Source organism: Amphiura filiformis, chromosome 2 (genome assembly GCF_039555335.1).
Source record: "Amphiura filiformis chromosome 2, Afil_fr2py, whole genome shotgun sequence".
In the NCBI taxonomy this organism is placed as follows: Eukaryota; Metazoa; Echinodermata; class Ophiuroidea; order Amphilepidida; family Amphiuridae; genus Amphiura; species Amphiura filiformis.
The window spans coordinates 52,453,354-52,473,828 of record NC_092629.1 but is presented as its reverse complement, the minus strand read 5'-3'; the positions used below and the strand labels follow the sequence as shown (position 1 = coordinate 52,473,828).

The window sequence follows — 20,475 nt, the reverse complement described above, 5'->3', positions numbered from 1 at the left end:
AAAAGGGGATCATTGGGTGTAAGCTGGTGAAAAAAGGGGTCATTGGGTGACAGATTTGCAAAATAAATCTGAGGGATTGAGTGAGTATAACAACATTATCACAGATCTGGATATTCACTTAAATAAAAGTTTAGCTTCTTACATGACAGAAGCTAACATGATTATCAACATCTGATTATTACTGGATGAAACAATTACGCATGGAACACTAAACAAATTTGCACAAATACCACTAATTAATTTTGGTTATAATGAAGTTCAGTGAGACTCAGTACACCGGTCGATCTTACCGTTTCCGATGTTGATTAAGATACTTCTTGCATCGATCCCGAGATGCGGAAAAAACCAATAGTCATTTTGTCCCACATAAATGAATAAATAACAAAAAAACCCGATCCCCGAGTGGACTCACCCATTCGGTGACGTCACCACGATAATCATCCTTATCCTCCTTGGTTTCTAGATGAGATAGACGTGTGGATTTTTCTTTACCAACGCTAAGTATCATTACGAACCAAAGGACGAGATATACAGTTTGTTTGTTACACCTGAGGTAAAAACCAACCAGTATAGTACGATAGGGAGATAGTTTTGACGACATTTTTCGGCTAGAAAAGTGACAAAAAGCGATCCAAAAACTTAGCTTGTATGAGTGTTTCCGTTCAGTATCACGAACACACGTTTTCAAAATGGCCGCCCTTAGGGCGCCATTTTATTTTTATTCTCACGTAAAACAACTATAGCAGACTAGTAAGTTACAATAGATGTTTGTACAGTACTGTGTATACATGTATGGTGAGTGATTTTCGCTATGTTTATGGTGTGCTCTATCGTTATATCTTTCAGTACGCGTCTGATGACGAGTTACTGCTAAGAGTTCGGTGGGTTTCCGAAGGGACCAGCCTGACAAATCTATAACCAAAAGGTTTTCAGTTTTTCATCCCTTTGTATATATATTTTTATATCATACCACTACATCAGCGTCAGCCACTGTGCGTGTGGGTCTGTTTATTGGGCTTGAGCTTGTGTTCGGGGGTAGTGCTATCGCTCCCGATTACTACAATGTCCAGGCCTTGTCAATCATGCCCTTCCCTTGTGGCAGAGTGGGACCCGCATCCACTCTGCTACACCCACAGGGATTGCTCTAAATCAAATAAGTGTGCTTCCTTTTGCATAGGCTTATCGGACATCCACTTGAGGATTTAGAAAGTAGCGCTTCGTTTGGGTCTTCGACACAGACAGAAGACGAAGACTAAGAAACAGAAGCCTACAGGTAAGATTGATATGGTAGGTACTAGCGCGGCGGCAAGGGCCACGCTAAGGTAACCTCTGGGGCTCCGGTCCCGGGCAAGCAGGCGGACCCTCCGGGACTGCTAGCGAGCCCGAAGGCCTAGCAGCCAGCGAAAGCACTGACTTAACGTCTAAGCTAGTAGCAGGCAGCAGGGCGGTACTTGCCCTAACAGGCGAGTACCAGTCTACCAGTGAGATCTCTAGCGAGTTTCTTGCAGGTGGACACCCGTCTATTGCTGGCGAACGAGCGGGTCTAGCACCCGCGGAAGTAGCCGGCGACGGACAGTATGCCAAGGGTACCCCGGGCTTGCCTGGGTTGAATCCTAGCATACAGCGTGCAAACGGACCTCCGGGCTTGCCTCGGCCGGTCTGTCAGCACGCAGCGTGCCAGTGGAACCCGGGCTTGCCTGGGTTGATCCACGACACGCAGCACGCCTTTCGTTCCCGCAAGGGTCGAATGAAACGTGCATGGGTTTAGCAGAGACGATACCGGGCTAACGCTTGGGTGTAGTCTTAGCAGAACCAACTGGGGTTGTCACACGGCAGCGTTCCATGGCGGGACCGCCGAGTGATGCCCTGGGCCTTGGAATGGCTGCCGGCTGTCCTCCGGGACTGGCTAAGCGGCTATACGGGTTGGGCTCGCAGTCTCTCACGGGACAGCGACCCAAGTGCAAATGGTGGCAGCTACCGAGACGAGCTACGGCTCGACTTCAGTGGTAGCCACTATGCACGCAGCCCATAGCTGCCGTGAGTGGTCCGCCACACACAGCGACCTTGGGCGAGGCTCAAGAGGTTAGGGTAGGTAGTTTGAACAGCCTGGCTGATCAACAACCCACTTATGTCCTCGAGAGCCAGCAGAGCGTGGGTGATCCATTACAGTCAATGGGTCAATTACCCTCTTATGATCGATCACTATCTATTCAGCGGAGCATGGCTCCATTGATTGATACTGCCTATTCAGGTAGCGAGGTGACTGATCGAGGGTATACACGCTCAGCTACCCGTGATACTAGGCAAGCTCCTTTTAGCCAAGGGACAGCCAGTATAGCGGGGTACCCATACACACGGCTTGATCCTCTAGCGGGGGACGCTGTGAGGCATGGGTACAGTGGTACGCAGCCGGAGCCCTACCGGGCACCTACGCTACAACCACGCAGGTACCGCAGTACTGCGTCCTGGTTACCACAGTCTCTGTGGCAACAGGGGAGGCGGTACTGGTACTGCCGTTCCATGGGGTTTCCCTGGTGGCGGATCCTTTCAGGGTCAGCTACCGACAGGGTATGCTCCGTGGTATCCGCCGCAGGGTGGTTTCTTCCACGGTCTAGCACCGTGGCAAGTGCCGCCTAGCGCGTTGGGCAAGCAGTACCACCAGTTGTTACCCAGCCTGGGCGGCGAGTGGCTAACCCTGATACAGCTCAGGGTAGGCCGCGCGCTGCTATGGCTAGGCGACAGCAGCGAGAGCGTCGCGGATCCCGGGTGCTATAGCTAGCATCTCGGGGTCTAGCGAGTACTCCCTCTTCTGCTGGTGTTCAGTTGGCTAGCCACACGGTGGCGACACCTCCTGTCCACCTTCAGATGCCCGTCGTCAGATCTCTTCCTCATCAGAGAGTGAGTCAGAGTCTGAAGGCGAGGGAAAGGAGTCGGAAGATGAAACCAGTAGCGACTCACAGTCTGATGAGGCTGTGCAGCTAGCTTCAGGTATCCTTCCCCGCTTCCCGTGAGGAACTCGCTAGCAATGGTCTGGCTGCGGACACCGCTGAGGTGATGAGCCGTGTGGCCCAAGGTTTGGGCCTGGCTTTCTCTCAGGAGGAGTCCGTTCAGGAGGACCAGGGCATCTTTTCAGTAGGATGCCCAGCTAGCGCGTCCACACAGGGGTCGCCCGCACTTGCATTCCCGGCGGACCTCAAGGGTAGGTTTCAGTGGGGCTGTCAGGCTCGCTGGAGCTTGACGCCGCTGCTTGCACGCTTCACTGCGTGTTTCGCAGGAGGACTACGAAAACCTACCTCAGGGTCCCTGACATGGATCCAGACGTTGCCAGCGCCTGCCGCTAGCGGCCAAGGCGCACGGGTCGCTCGCCCCCGGGGGGGAGGAGGAGCTAAAGCCCATCGATAGGCGAGCACGCTCGCGTAGCAGAGTCGCTAGCGTCGCTACCACGCTTGCCGAGCACCGCGGTAGGAAGGTAGCGAACGACCACGGGCAACGTCGGAACTCTTCCATGAGGTGAATCTGTTAGCGGTGCTAACAGCTAACCTCAACGAGAGTTCTATGGGCCTAGCCCATAGGATGTCATCTCGCCGCCGGAGAATGCCTGTCTGTCCCTCCAGTCAACTTACGGCTCCGACTTTGCTGAAGCAATGAAGAAGTCAGACTCGGTGGGACAGGGGCTACTCTTTGGACAGGCCTTTTGCGCTACGGTGGAGGACCGGGCAAAGAAGGCCACCAATGAGAGCACTCTGAAGAAGTCAGAGGCTGCCCTGACCCAGGGGAAGGGCAGTCAGGCGAAGAAGAAGCGCAAGAAGGAGCAGTCTTCTAAGCGTTCTTCAGCGCCAGCGCCGGCTTCAGCAGGACGCGCACCACAGACTACACCCGAGCCGAGGCTACTCCAGCACCTCCCAAAAAATCTGGGAAGCGCAAGAGTAGTGCTGGATCGTGATGGCAAGCCCCCAAGAAGAGCCGTTCTTCTAAGGGTGGCAAACCAGATCGGTCCTGAGGGCACGGGCGGTCGACAGTCCATGCCGGCAGGTTTTGGACTTCCACAGGGATTCCCCTGTGGGCGGCCGCTGTGCATTACGCCCAGAGATGGCATGCCATCTCACCGGGCGCCTGGGTATTGTCAGTGGTCAGTGGGGGTTACAGGCTGGAATTTACCAGCCACCCCTCGTGCGCCTGCACGATTCAGAGGTCCACGGTAGTGCCGCCAGACGGCCTCCAGCGTCGGGCACTACTGTCAGAGGTCACTCAGCTTCTCACAAAGCAAGCGATTGTCCCGGTCTACCCCCCTTTCACCAAGGGGTTTTGGAGCACTTTTTTTCTGGCTCCAAAGAAGACCGGCGATTGAGGCCATTCTGAACCTCAAGCCGTTGAACGAGTTCATCAGGCCCAAGAGGTTCAGAATGGAGACTCTCGCTTCGGTGCTAGCCTGCCCCATCAAGGGTATGTGGGCGGCATCGCTAGATCTCTCAGCCGCATATCTGCATGTTCCGATCGCACCTCAAGATCAGAGGTTTCTACGCTTCAAGGTACAGGGTCAAACTTACCAGTTTCGATGCCTGCCATTCGGCTTGTCCACCTCCCCCAGAGTGTTTACACTCCTGGTCAGGGCGGTGGCAGCGTACCTGAAGCGCAGGGGAGTCAACATGTGTTGCTACCTGGGCGATTGGTTCATTTACGGACGCACCCCACTGGAGACACAGTGTCTCGTGGAGTTAGTAGTCCGTGCGGTGCGGACCTGGGATTTCTGATCAACGTCAAGAAATCCAATTTGGTCCCGACGCATGAACACCACTATTCTTAGGGGCCCAGATCAACCTCAAGGAGGGATCGCGCGCCCTCACCCGAGAGGGTGACGAACATGGCGAGGTGTGCCCGACTCTTGGCCGAGTCAGAGGGGCACCCGCTGTGGCATGGATGAAGGTTTTGGGCCTTATGGCCAGTATGGTAGACCTCGTGCCGTACTGCCGCTTTCACATGAGGCCTATACAACTACACCTTCTAGCCTTTTACAGGCCCAGTCGTCACCCAATATCCCTCGCGGTTCCGATGTCGGAGATCGCGCGAGAGGAACTCTGGTGGTGGACCCATCAGCCCAATTTGACTCAAGGTGTCAGGTTTCCTGCACCAGCGGTGGTCCACGTAGTGACGACCGGCCACAAAGCTGGGCTGGGGGGCCACATCCACGAGACTCAGTCTCGGGCCTATGGTCGGCCACGGAGACTGAGTTCCATATCAACCTTCTCGAACTTTGGGCAGTGGAGAGAACTCTCCAGCATTTCGAGAAGGTGATCGTGGGATCTCATATCGTTGTCCAAACAGACAACACAACCGTGGTGGCCTACCTCAACAGACAAGGGGGCACCAGGTCACCACGGTTATGCCTGCACGCACTCGCCTGATAGGGTGGTGCAAGGCCAGGCAGATTACGTTGAGAGCGATGCACATAGCGGGAGTCACCAACATCCTCGCGGACGATCTGTCACGAGGAAAGGTGTCGGGACCTACAGAATGGTCCCTTGCTCCGCAGGTCGCCCAGACGATCTTCGAGGTGATGTACCACCCCTCGATAGATTTGTTCGCATCTCATCGAAATCATCAGCTGCCGGGGTATTGCTCAAGGGTCGCAGACCCATGGGCATTCGCCGTGGTCGCTCTGTCCGTAGACTGGGGAGGAATGACTGCTTACGCTTTCCCTCCGATCTCACTGCTCGCAAGGGTAGTGACCAAGATCGGGAGGGAGGATTGCAACGTCATTCTGATAGCACCGTTCTGGCCGAAACACCTGTGGTTTCGACCGATGGTGGATCTACTAGCGGCACAGCCGCGAGTACTCCCCGAGTTACCAAATCTAACCCGGATGCACGGAGGAGAGGTACCAAGTCTACCACTAGAGCACCTGCAGTTAGCTGCATGGCCCTTATCAGGAACGCGTGCGGCGGAGGGAGGCTTTTCATCAGAAGCTGCTTCTCTCATCGCCGGGGGTAGACGAGAGTCTACCCTCCGTATGTATAGTCAGCGTTTGGCTCCCTACTACGCATGGTGCGATGAGAGAAATACATCTCCCACTAGAGCCCCTGTGCCTCTAGTGGCAGATTTTCTGACAGAAAAGTTCAGGTCAGGACTTCAGCAGGCAACGATAGCCAACTACAAGTCAGCCATTCTCTCGATTCATCGGGATTTGAAGACGGGTCGAATTAGAGACTATCAATTCAGATGGGTCCCTAAGTCTTCTTCTCGACGGTATGTTCAACGAGCGCCCGCCGAAAGGAAGGTGGTCCTCCATGGGACCTCAACACAGTCTTGGAGTATATTAAGGGTCCCCTTTTGAGCCCCTGTCAAAAGCGACCCTTAAATACGCCACTCTTAAGCGGCCTTTCTTCTGGCGTTGGCTTCGCGACGGCGCTGCTCAGAGTTGCACGCAGTCTCGAAGTCAGCCTCCCTATTTACTAACAACGGAGCGACGCTCTTTCTTCGCCCGGATTTCCTTGCAAAAAATGAGCGAAGTACATTCCGACACTCGCCCCTCTTCCTACCCAGTATTGGGCAGGGTTCGTCAATAGCCGAAGACAGGTTGTGGTGCCCGGTGAGGCGCTACAGCACTACCTTGGCCGAACACAAACCTTAAGAGGGGCTCATGACCGCTTATTTATCCCCACGCAGAACCCGCACGGTCCAGCCGCTAAACAGACTCTGGCACGGTGGCTGGTCCAGGTGTTGGTGGACTCGGGGGCGGCAAAAAAAGACGCTCGCCCCAAGGCCCACTCAACCAGATCTATCTCATCTTCGTGGGCCTACCATAGGGGGGTCCCCATTGAAGAGATTTGTCAGGCTGTGTCCTGGAAGAACCCGTCGTCCTTTTCCACGGTTTACTACAAAGACGTAAACCAACGACCAGGCGATAAGTTCACCAGGGCTGTTCTGGGGAGATAACATGGTGGTTGGGTATCAGGTGTTTTATGGACAATCAGAATTCCAACATGGTAAGAACCAGTGTTTCTATTCTTAACCACTGCACTTTCAGTTCAGGGTTTTGTCTGTTCACGTAGTCTTTCTGTTTCCGGCCGTGAGGGGGGGAAATAGTTTGACCTCGCGATTACCATGCTACCCACTCTCCCGATCCTTATCAGATGCTGGCCAATCTTGTACCTCCATCCGTCGGTTACTTGCTAGATCGATCTTTCAGATGTTGATGCAAGAAGTATCTTAATCAACATCGGAAGCGGTAAGATCGACCGGTGTACTGAGTCTAGTCCCAAACAAAAATGTTTGGTAGACTCATAACCGTGCGATCTTACCTTTCCGATGTTGATTATCCCGACCCCGCCGCCTTCCCTACAAGTTTGGCGGTAGGGGCTGCCCAAGTCGGATAAGGGATGATTATCGTGTGTGACGTCACCGAATGGGTGAGTCCACTCGGGGGGATCGGGGGTTTTTTGTTATTTATTCATTTATGTGGGACAAAATGACTATTGGTTTTTTCCGCATCTCGGGATCGATGCAAGAAGTATCTTAATCAACATCGGAAAGGTAAGATCGCACCGGTTATGAGTCTACCAAACATTTTTGTTTGGGACTAATATCGGTCGTAAATTGATCTTTCAAATAGTATTTGTGCTGAAATGTGTGCGAACTTCGTGCAAAGCAAGAACATTTTGACTTTTATCGCTTGGAGGGGGCTCAAAATCGATGCTGCATTGGTCAATTTGGCACCACCCTTAAGGTGGCGCCAATGGCACGTGCTCACCTCTGCCCAATGTCAAATCCAAATTGTGTATCCAGTTAAATTTTATCCAATTTTACATCACCTATTTTTATGTATTTAGATTATTTTTCTGGCAAGTCCCGCAAACTCTTTTGGGAGAGGCTGCGACCACAGATATTGGTGCTGCAACCCCCAAAAGGGTCGCAATGACCCACAGTTTGAGAATTGACTGCCGTAGCCGTTAATCCTAGTACCTTAAAATCCCCCAAAATATTAAATAAAATTGGAAACAATTTATGTTCAAATCCAAATGACCTGGATGTCTAGAAATGAAAAATATTTTTCTTGGAAAAAAGATACAAAAATGATAAATTAATGGTCTGGAATGTCATTTTAAAAATAAATAATATAGGCCTAGAAGCAATGAAAAATAGATGATAATATAATTTATGTGTATAGGCCTATGTACTGTACTCCTAGCATGACTAGCACACTAAATTGAAATTGGGGAAAAAATAAGGGGTTGTGCAAAAATGAACTAGGGGAGTCCTCCTTGGCCTGCTAAAATTGATTGCTCCCTCTCAGCCTGCTAAAAATTCTTGGCCCCCTTGCTCATGCCAATTTTGTTTTGTTTCTAATTTCCAAACCTTAAATGGTCTACTCTAGATAACATGCAAGTGACGGCACCGGGGGATGAGGGGAAAATGCCCCCAGTCAGAACTCTTCCCCCCCCCCCTGTAAAAACACAAAATTACGAAAATTTCACCTTTTGCGGTAATTTTGTGCAAATAAAGAGTTGCCCCGAGATTCACTTTGCCCCTAAAAAGACAATCATTGTCATCACATGAAATTAATTTCATATAAAAAATGACTATAATCTCCCACACGGGTGGTGTAAATTTACTTTTATGTAGCAGGGACTGTCTTTTGGAATTTGCAGGAGAGCATTAAATATTTCTTCTGGGGACTTCAAGGAGAGTTGTTTAGAGCATTTGCAATAGACTGTAAGGAGAGAATGGTCAACTTAGATGGAGAGCTAAAAATCACTTTCCTATATCAGATTTAAGGAGAGCAGTAGAGAGCTATAATTGCTCTCGCTCTCCTCAAAAGACAGTCCCTGATGATGTAGTGACCCCATTTGAAATTCACACTCCCTGTGTGGAAGATTAACCCTAATGGACCCCATGATTTTTTTGCTATCGGAAAGAAAAGAAAAAACAACAAAAAAAAAGGAGAGAAATGAACAAAGAAGTCACTTGGTACCCCCTCCTCTCCTCCCTCAGACCCCTATGCCCAGCAGAAGATCACTGACCAGTAGCCACGGGTTTCACTGGCCCGATTCCACGGGTATACCACAGATATTGGAATACATTTAGCATTAGCATTTATGCAAATTAGCTCATTATTTATGCAAATTTGAAATTAGGGGCAGCTTTATACTACATGTATATAATACATTAGCACATATTAGAAACACTTTGACTAAGTTTCAGGGCAAAAGTATGCCAAAGTAAAGTACCATGAACATTTATGCATTGATTTTTAGCAAAATATTGGCAAAAATTACATATTTAAATGAGCCTTTACAGTCCTATAGCTCATATTGATTATAGATAAAAAACAATAAGATACTAAAGAAAATATAATTTGTTGTATTATGGAAACCGTATGTCCGATTTGCTTCAAACAAAAGGCATATTGATCAGTGTACTTTACCCTACTCAATTAGTCTGTTGAAAACATGCTCAAAGCATTTACTAATTTCTAGAAAACGCCTCCAATACCACCTTACAGGTATAAATGTCTCCTGTTGGGGTGTATGGATTTCAGCTGGCATAGCCCATTACATAAATTTGTACTGGTACCACATAATTAATTTGACAATGACAACATTTATCATTAATTCATTATACTGCATAATTGGTAAAATTTATGATAAAAATCTTTGCACAATTGTATTTTTTAAATTCCGTTGTTGTATAACCAAGTGCATTGCCCGGCACACCAGGCGAAAATAGTTCCCAAGATGGGCATAAAAAGCAAAGTCAGGGTGACTTGGCAATATTTGCTGAATAACTATTCCATAACATGCATAAAATTGAAAAAATAAACGCATTCATTCAGAGTTGCCAAACCTGCGGTTTGGGAGCCCAATTGGGAGACTTTTGAAGATTTTCACTGGATTTCCCTGCGATTTCAGATTTGTATTTCCTGACCCATAGAATTTTAGAAACCAATTTCTAAGGTAAGAAAATAATTGGATGATGTTCCAACATTGCTCCCGCAACTTTCAGTAGTTTCCTCACTATCCCAAAGAAATCAATGATTACTAGAAAAATTGGGCGACTTTGACCCACGATTTGGGCTGAAAATTGGTGGCAAAACTGGCAACGCTGTATTTTTGATGTAAATAAATGTAGACTACTACTGTATACTAGTGAATAGACTTCACATTGACATTGCACACACCCATTGTTGTTGACATTGTTCATTAGGGCATGAAGACCTGTCTGTAAAAAATGTATAAATTGGGTGTTCTGTTGAGTACCATTCACATGAGTGGTGGCCAGACTGCTGGCTGAATAGGAGCAACATAGTTCGCTGGGAATAGTCAGAGCATTAGGTAACTATGTACATTTTTTAAAAGTTAAGGCTCAGACTTTCACCATATTGTGTCATTTGCTTTTTTTTTTTTGACATCTATTGTTTTTTTAAAAAATTTGAGTAGAGGTTCCACTCAATGATCTTGCTACCTCCTGTTTCAGGATTATGCTAAATATGATTATGAGAACTACATGTACTTGCCTATTGCTTAAAAAGAAGTTTTCATTATCAAATGGACCAATCAGCAACAATGTTAGAATAATTTCACCACACAAAAAAATTGGGGTGAATTATTTGCAAAGCTCCATTCTGATTGGTGATTAAAGTGAAGATATCACGCAAATGACCAATCAGAGGCAATGTTAGATTAGCAGGTAGTGCTCAAGGGGTTAAAATGAAGAGATCATGTCTCAAATGCCAGCATATGCCATGCATGGCCATCACTGTCTAAACTGAGAATTGCCAAACTGCGATTATGGGGGACAGTGGGGGTACATCGATCCTTCATTTTCCATAGGAGGAGCCTACTAGAAGATATATACTCTCTGTCAACTGTGCACGTGTAGCAGGTAAACCATTTTAACTTGATATATGGCAGTCAAGTTAGCTCAATCGATAGGGTGTTTGACTATGGTGCGAGAGTTTGCAGGTTCAAACCCCGGCCGTGGTTAGTATAGGGCCTACTCTTGTGATATAAAATTGGATGGTGTGAACCCAATACACAAATTTATTGGTCGAGCTATGAGTTTTCGTCTCGTCCAATATTTTTAAACTCAGAGCGAGACCAATAAATTTTGTATTGAGTGAAAAAAAACATCAAATTTTATCATTATTATGTTTTCAGAATCTTTTCTTGGTCAAAACATGACTTTTGGTAAAAAACATGACTTTTGGTAAAAAATGTGAGTTTTGGTCAAAAATGTGAGTTTTGGTCAAAAATGTGAGTTTTGGTCAAAAAATTGTAGAAAACAAAATTTTTTTGGGAAAAGTGAGCCTATCCAACACAGTCAAAGGTTTGAGTCCAAGTGTTGATTATATTGGACTCTTCAACTCTGTACAAAGTATAGGAAGGAAGATTCTGAGAACATAATAATGTAAAAAATCAGGTTAGCTTGAAATTCCCCTGGACAAGGAACTCACTGCTAATTGTCTCGTTGTAACCCGTACGAAACTATCAACGTTTAGGTGATCAACATTTAGGTGTTGTGGCTGTGCGTAGCACACTTTATATCACTGCATTTATTATACCAGTGTGGTAAACTGGTCTTCATACAATTCTTTTTTTTAGGGGGGGGGGCGGGGGTATTTTGCATCATGTTCAGTAGTAATTCCTGATGGGTAACATTTTTGGCATAGGTTAGGGTTGAAATTCAATTGGCTTTTGGGGTTTGGTTTTAGGGCGGGGGGGGGGGGGGGTAAAATTAACTTTCACCAAGGATTGAGTTTAGCAAACCATATCATTTGGGATTTATTCACAGGATAATAGCCCTGTTGAAAACAATTCATCATAAAAATATCACAAATTTTCTCCTCTCTGCATTAGGATTAATTGTTTCTTATTTGCTTTTATTTATTAATGCAGGGTGTTATATCCAACTTTAAACAGAAGATGACAACCAAAGGAGAATCAAACAACACTTCCTCCATCCCAATCAATGGGGTCAACGGAATCGGCAGTAACCATGACAACGACTATGACGACATGGAGAACCAACTCATCCACAGACATGTGACCAACGGTTATACCAGTCTCAACGGGAGGAACGGCATACGCAATGGTGCAGATATTGACCATGTTCTGGTGACTGGTGGCGCCGGTTATTTGGGCTCCACCTTGGTGCCGATGCTTCTTGCTGATGGTTACCGTGTGACAGTGTATGACATATTCCTCTGGGGGGTCCAATCGTTATGTTTTATCGCCAACCATCCAAACCTTACCCTTATCTGTGGTGACGTGTGTGATCAAACTAGATTAGCCAAAGCGATCCAAGATTGTGACGCCGTCATTCACCTTGCGGCAATCGTCGGTTACCCTGCATGCGAGAAAAACCCAGAAATGGCGCAGAGAGTCAACGAGGGTGGTTCACGTAATGTAGTTCAGAGCTTAAGACCGCATCAGAAGCTGATTTACGCGTCAACGGGATCATGCTACGGAGCGGTGGATGGAACATGTACAGAAGATACAGCGATAAGCCCTTTGACGTTATACGGAAGCTCAAAGGCAAAAGGGGAGGCGCTTGTTAGCGATGTAGGGGGCGTCAGTCTACGACTAGCGACAGTATTTGGAGTAGCTCCACGGATGCGACTCGATCTCCTAGTAAACGACCTAACCTGCAAGGCGCTTATAGAGAAACACATTGATGTGTATCAAGGAAGCTTTCGACGGACTTTTCTGCATGTGAAAGACGCGGCGTACGCTTTCATGTTAGCGCTTAAAAATTATAAAGTTATGCAGGGTAAGGCATTTAACGTAGGGCACGAATCCATGAATATGACCAAAGAAGAGGTGGTTCACCAAATATGCGACGCCGTCCCGGGATGTCACATGACGACGTCGGCCATTGGGGAGGATAAGGACAAGCGGGATTACGAAGTGTCGTACGCAAGAATTCGGCAATTAGGGTTTCAACCGACCGTGACGGTTAAAGATGGTATCAAGGAGTTGATCAAAATTCTACCTTATATGGATGAGGTGGAAAAGAAGAGAGCTAGAAATGTTTAATGATAAGTTATTAAAGGGGTGGGGCCAGATCGATAGTACCTTTATGGAGATTGTGGCATCGGAAGAATGCTGGAATGTTCTCATAATCCCTTCAAAAGTTTAAGGCTTGAAATATGTTGCGTTTAGATGTTATGAATCAAAAATGCCGCCACACTGTTCTACATGTATATGTGACCATCCACCACAACTGAGCCCGGATGTCTCCAGTGCCACTATTGAGATATGCTCCATTGAACTTAACAATAAACAATAGGAAACAAAGGATTTATTGACTGTTTTATTGATTTTACACTTCTTAAATGCCAAGTACTATAGACATGATATACATAATTTTAAAGCTAATTTCAAGCAGAATATTTTGGTTGAATATCTCATAAATGATGATTGGCGACTTCAGGGCTCATTTGTGCGGGATGGTCACATATGCTGTGGTGAAACACGTTTTTGCTTCTAATATCAAAACCACTAGAAGTGCGATTCTCAAAACTTGGCTGTGAATCAGGTTATTTTGGTACAGGCTTCAATGTAAGTGTACAAAACATCTGGCAATGCCCCTTTAATGACAATAAATATTAGATGTCATTTGTTTGCTTAAAAAGTTACCTGTTTTTCAGAGTCTTGGTTAGCAGCGACGTAGCTTGCGACACCATCACGGCGTCTTCATTCAGCGTAGTGTTTACAATCCTCCGGTCTAACCAAGACTCTGAAAAACAGGTAACTTTTTAAGCAAATGTCAAGAATGACAGAGTCCAATATCAGTATCCATGCTGCTATGTCATTTGTTGTCATTTGTGCTAAAGGTATGGTCTAGCCTTCGCGTAAGTAAGTATACACTAGGATCCACAACATACCTTTCTATCAAGACACAGTTCTTCAACCCCAATACATTTGTACAGTCATTGAATGACATTTGCCAATTTGGGTACAAAAACTCTGCAACTTGAGGTCAAATTTCACACTATGATTGTTTAATTGCAGTTATTGAACTATGCCATTGGGATGAGGCCATTGTGGTCCATAGTGATAGTAGCATATTGTCAAGATTTATTCCCCATTCCAGAAAAATACAGCACTAATTTTTTTTTGGATTGTATAATTGTAAGAAAACATGAAAAATTACATGTTTTGGACCATTTTCCCTGCAAAAATATTAAGACTTTTATTGCCAGGTTTAGCTATATGTTTCATTATTTTGGCAAAACAGGAAAATGTTTTAATTCCAAAAAAATTAGTGGTGTATTTATCTGGAATAGGGAGTAAGGCCAAACAAAAAAAATTGTTGTGTTGCCCTCAACCGTCCGACCCTAAATCCTGAATCCCTAAATCCACTTAAAATTAATATTTTATTGAAAGACTAGTCTTTAATATTATTGATGTCTAACAGGTACCCAGAAGTCAAAATTGACAAATGTCCCCTAATTGAAGAAGCATTATTTAATATTTTAGGGGATTTTTTAAAACTGAAGGTTTAAAAAAAAAAAAAAAAAAAGAAGTCCGACCGTCCGCCCAAATTTCCCATTTTCCCACTTGAGGGCAACACAACAATATTTTTTTTTGGCCTAATTGGGCTATTCCATTTAAAATCCACACTCCCCCTATGGAAGATTTTGGAAATATCTTCCACAGGGGGAGTGTGTATTTTAAATGGAATGAACACATTAGCAGCTCCATTTGAAGCTCACCCTCCCTCAGTGAAAGATTTAGGTTGAATCTTTTTCAGATGGTGTATGATATTCAAATGAAGCTGCCTAATACATTCATTTCATTTGAAATTCATACTCCCCCTGTAGAAGATATTTCCAAAATCTTCCGGAGGGGGAGTGTGGATTTTTAAATGGAATAGCCCATTGAGGTATGAGATATGTTTATTTTGTACGCTGCACACTCCCTGTTCTGATATTGGCCTATACTACATGTAGGCTAACTTTGTGGACACTCACATGAAGGTTATGCCAAAAGTAGAGTAAAAAATTGAACTCGTCGACAGCTGAATAATGGAATATAAAATTTGGTTTGTAATGTAACATGGTGCACTGATGAATTGATGAAAATGTAAATGTAATACCGTAAACGTTTGGCTAATGGCGCACCTGGGCTCCTTTTTGCCTTGGAGTAAATTTCATGTGTCATCAAAATCCCAACAAGAATTAAGGGTATGTGCCCTTATTTGCTGGTGGAAATTTTATGGGAGGGCACTTTTAGTTTGTGTCTAAAATTCCGATTATGTCGAGGGACCCCGTAGCGCCATTAGGCGAACGTTTACGGTAGTGTGTTTGGCTTATAATTGGCGGAAATATGAGACTCGTATATTGATATGGCATGCACGCAGTTGGCGCAGCACTTACGCTAGTTGCCCATTGTGCAATGTATATGTGACTGACTTATGTGAATTTTTCGATATCACAAGTTGGGACTTAATTGGCCAAGCACAGGAGCAAAAACTGAAAAGTGAATGATTTTCTACAATTATAAGGCGAACAAACTTTAAACACAAATATTGTTTGCATGTTTTGCAATTATGATGTGTGCAAGTTCAGAAGTGTACCTAAACCTTTGTTGGGGGTAAGGGGTGTTGTCCATGTGGCTACTGGTCAGTGTTTGAAATAAGCACTTATCCTCTTGGTCCCTTGTCCAAAAATCAGCGAGGACGACTAAGATGAGCCATGCACTTTTCCAGTGGCCAACCAGGTATCCAAAATCATGATTAGTATATTAATATATATAATATAATTATAAAGCTTAACATAAATTTTGAACTTGTGTTTAAATGTGTTTTGTATCATTAAAAGATATACCAACACATCTAATACTGTGATGTCCACTTGTTCAGCTTATTAAATTTGGAATGTTTAATAACCATTTCACTGAGTTAACCGATGGTGCCAGACTGCCAGTGATCATGATATGCATGATCAGATGGCAAATTTGGAACACTGGTTTTCCGAAGCAAAAGACAAATTCCAATTTTGTACACCCAAAAATATTACTTATTTTTGGGACAACTCAAATATCTTGAGGACAAGCAGAATCTATACCTTGGTTGTCCTCAGGACAATTTTTTTCTGTATTTTGGACACTGCCACTTGTCGTTGGCATATTGTGGGCTAAAGTAGATCAAATACTGATTTTGCATTATTTTACGGAAAACATGAGGGACAGACACCCCATAAAAGATGACCATTAACAAAACACCCCCTGGGTACACCACTGACATTTACTGGTCATATACAGCAGCTGAGGAATAGGGGAAAATTTAGGGAACAACCCAAAAGTTTGATGAAGTCCTACAAACAAAAGTTCTTTCATTAGGGAGGGAGGGAATCAAAAAGTCCGATTACGTTGTTACAAACGTAGCCAAAATATCAGTTGATTTTATTTAAAGGATCTAATAGCGGTATTATCCGGTATATAGTTATCATGAATAGAGACGAGAGGCAGCGTTCGAAATAGGGCCGGTCAGCCGGCCATTGGCCTGTAACTTTTTGGCCTGGCCGATAACTTTTCTGACTGGCATCTAGTTGGCTGGCCGGTAACTTTTAAGGTCAAGCCCGGCTGGCCTGTGACTTTTTGAGGCATATTTCGAACACTGACGAGAGGGATAATACAATCACTGTCATGTGTTTGACGATCTTCTCGGGAAAAAAAACTGGCATCCAGCTTCTGTGGTAAACAAGATCGCCACAACAACACTATTGAAGAAAAAGGATTCTGGTAGACTTGGAAATGTGTGACAGTGAGTACTGTGTTACTGGATTTGAAATAAGAATAATCTGATCATCATAGGTTAATATATGAGTATCACTTGTAGAGAGTGAAATTGTGCACAATAATGCACACGTACTGAGATGTTGATGCATCTAATGTACGAGCCCCGAAGGGGGAAGTGCATTAGACGCATCAACATCTCAGCTACAAGTGCATTATTTTGTACAATTTCTCAAGCAATAAGTATTACGCATTTATTAACCTATTTCATACACGAGAAAAAAATCCTGTGCTTTTTGCTATTTTTACAACAAAATTGTCACCAAAAATGTTGGAAAATACAAGCAACTATAAGTGCATCCACCTGCAAAAAAAATGAACGTGTCCGAAAGCACTGCTCTTACTACGCGGCGTGCGCGCCTGTGCAATTATACAACATTTATGCACGACTAGTAATTTACTAACAATTGCTCTGATTGGTTGTCACTATCTAGGAGTGTATGAATATTAAATTAAAACTTATATTTAATCAGTTTTGTACTCAACATATAATGCAAGGTGATGTAGTGAGTGGGTACAAGTTATTAAGATGGCAAGCGTGCTAGCTTGCTTTCAGTTGCAAGAGATGTTCATGAGAAATATAAAGAACACAGATTTACTTGCTTTAGATCGGGTGCAGTCCTATGGCGTGCAGGCCATATGAATTAATTTACAAAGTTTACAAAATTAATTCAGACAAATAGGTAGACAATTTAAATATTTTTTCTTTCTGGAAGTGCCTTTCATAATAATAGGGTACAGTTTTTCATTGGTTATTTCTGGACTGGTGAGTTGAAAAAGTTGCCTATCCCTGAATGAGGATGACACTCTGAAACTGATGGATGAATAAATACATTCACATCATTCCTGGTCAAATAAAAAACCAACAACAAAGATTCAAAATCTTTGCTTGTTCCATGTGTGTTAACTACCAAATACGAGGGGGTATCAAAAAGTTTTAGAAATCGCCCAGAAGTGAAAGAGCTATATCAATGAAATTTTGTCAGTGCAATCACTTGTCCTTATGTACACTATGGTGCAAAAATGGTCTCATAAGTATGTTTACTTTTTTTTACAGGAGCTAGATGTCACTACCTGCCTATGTAACCGCATAACCAGCAAAATGGAGAAAATTGAGACATGCAGCATGATTAAGTTGCAGTTTAAGGGTTACAGTGCCCAGAAAATCTGTGATGAAATAAAAATTCCTTTTCCAAAAAGCGACAGTGACATATCACAATCACCACCGAAGATAACTTTCATTTCATCATCAATTTTCTAGGCACTGCAACCCTGCAAAAGCAGGATCTTAATAATGCTGCTTGCCTCAATTTTCTCAATCTTGCAGTTTATGTGCAGTAACTGGGGCAGCGGGTTATTGGCATCTAGTGCCACCTGTAAAAAAAGTAAACATACCTATGAGACCATTTTTGGACCATAATGTACATAAGGACCAGTGATTGCACTGACAAAATTTCATTGATATAACTCTTTCACTTCTGGGCGATTTCTAAAACTTTTTGATACCCCTCGTATATGGTATGACTGGCTGTATAATCTATTTAATAACAAGAAGTTTAATTTAATTTACTTTCACTTTTATTTAATAACAGTCTTAAAATTCACTGATAATGTATATTAAAGATAAAATATAGAAAAGTAAGATGTTATGAGTAACGCCGACAGTTCCGACTTAAGCAGAGTATTAAAAGGGTGCAAAAGTGAGATAACATTGTACTAGCAATGTCACACTCCCCTCTACAACCCCATCCGTCATAGTGATGGCCCCAGAATTACTGAGTTTGAATTTTTGACATTTAACATTTATGTTGGATGGAGGGGGAGAGGTTCAGTTTCGTTTACAGGACTTCATCAAACTTTTAGGTTGTTCCTAACATGGTAACCATGGTGAATATTAATGGCTGCCAACCAGAAACATTTATTTTTTTTATAGTAAATGATTGAATCATGATTATTTGTGTAAAATAAGGCCTAAAAAAGGTTTTTGATTACCCTTTCCCGAAGACCCACAAAATGACAGTTTTCTTTTTCTTGGTTTTTTTGCCCCTAAGGTGGAAATGTAGCTTTTTTAACATTTTGGTACGGTTCTCAGCACAAAATATTGGTGGTGAAATTTAGATATTAAAAGGATATTAAAAACGCTGATCCTTCACCATACACATAAAAATGGCAGCTGGATTTATAACAGGAAATACTGGCATGTATTGTTAATCACCACCTTGTGATTTTTTTAAATGCCTTACTCTGCAATTTTATATGCCACCTGTAATTTTTAATACGCTTTATTCTGCAACATAAATCCCACCAAACTTTGCTATAAAGCATCAGGACAAAAGATAAAACAATTTTCACAAATCACTATGTTCCAGTGGAATTTGAACATTGTTTGGGATCTTTAACAAAAATACACCTACCGACCCAAATAAATTTTGAGCTGAAAGGGCAAACAGACCTTTTTTAACTAACTAAAAACAAACAAGGGAAGAGGCCTACGCATCATACACTGGAACATTGAAACATTCAAACATTACAAACTAGCGCATGCGAGATCAAATTAATGATGCTTAATCGTATTCTTAATATATCAATATATAGGTGAATGAAGAATTACGCATCGCACACTAGCAAAAATAAACATGAATTTACAAATGGAAACATTACACGCATAGGCAGATATACCAGAGTAAAAACTCCGGACATACCTGCCTGTGCGGGGACTTCGAACCCCAGACCTCTCGCAGTCGGGCGAGCGCTCTTACCTCTGAGCTACACAGACTGTCCCTGATAAACAGGACTCAAGTCTGGTACTTATGGATATGAGCAGTCATGCGGGGTAAACAGTACAAACAACACATTACATACCAGTGTACGAGATCAATTAATGATGCTTACCCGCCGGCCTAATATAATCATGCAAACAAGGGAAGAGGCCTCACGCATCATACACTGGAACATGGAAACATTCAAACATTACAAACTAGCGCACGAGATCAAATTAATGATGCTTAATCCCCGCACAGGCAGGTATGTCCGGAGTTTTTACTCTGGTATATCTGCCTATGCGTGTAATGTTTCCATTTGTAAATTCATGTTTAATTGTGCTAGTGTGCGATGCGTAATTCTTCTTTCCCCTGTATAACTAAAAACAGTATGACCTTCCTTAATTGTTTTCTAGTGTTACACAAACAGTATGAAATAGAATAGTTTACAAAAAGTAAGTTCCCGGTTTAGATTTATTTCCAAAAACTGAGTACATGAAATAGAATTTAAGTGTGCTAACCAGATAGACAGCTTATACATGTAGTGCAATTTACCTCAAAAATTAGAAATATCAGATTATTTAGATACTGGCCTCAATGCGAGGTGCAAAACACAATGGGCTAAGATTTTGGAAATATGTTCCACAGAGGGAGTATGAATTTTCAATGGAATTAGGCAGTTCCATTTGAATACCATACACCCTATGAGCAAGATTCAACCTGAATCTTCACAAAGGGAGGGTGAGTTTCAAATGGAGCTGCCTACTGTGCTGATTCCATTTAAAATTCATACTCCCTCTGGATCATGTTTCCAAAAGCATTCACAGTGTTGATTTCGAAGAGAATAGCCCAATCTGACTTTTTGTTTGTGCTTCATATTGTCATAAATTCAAGCAATGTATGCTTTAGTTCTTGTATAT

General features: G+C 43.7%; 1 protein-coding gene across 2 annotated transcripts in view; it reads left to right on the top strand.

Annotated features, from left to right (window-relative positions):
• Nucleotides 1–14,504, top strand: part of LOC140146363 (GDP-D-glycero-alpha-D-manno-heptose dehydrogenase-like) — a 43,032-nt gene extending 28,528 nt beyond the window's left edge. The window contains exons 1-2 of one of the 2 annotated variants that reach the window (XM_072168186.1): nt 10,237–10,328; nt 11,892–14,504. In XM_072168186.1, coding sequence (XP_072024287.1) covers nt 11,919–13,031 — 1,113 coding nt within the window. In that variant the 5' untranslated portion in view covers nt 10,237–10,328; nt 11,892–11,918 and the 3' untranslated portion in view covers nt 13,032–14,504. Of the gene's footprint in view, nt 1–10,236; nt 10,329–11,891 lie in introns of those variants that run through there. The other variant, XM_072168185.1, reaches the window with a different exon arrangement.
• The last annotated feature ends 5,971 nt before the right edge of the window (nt 14,505–20,475 follow it).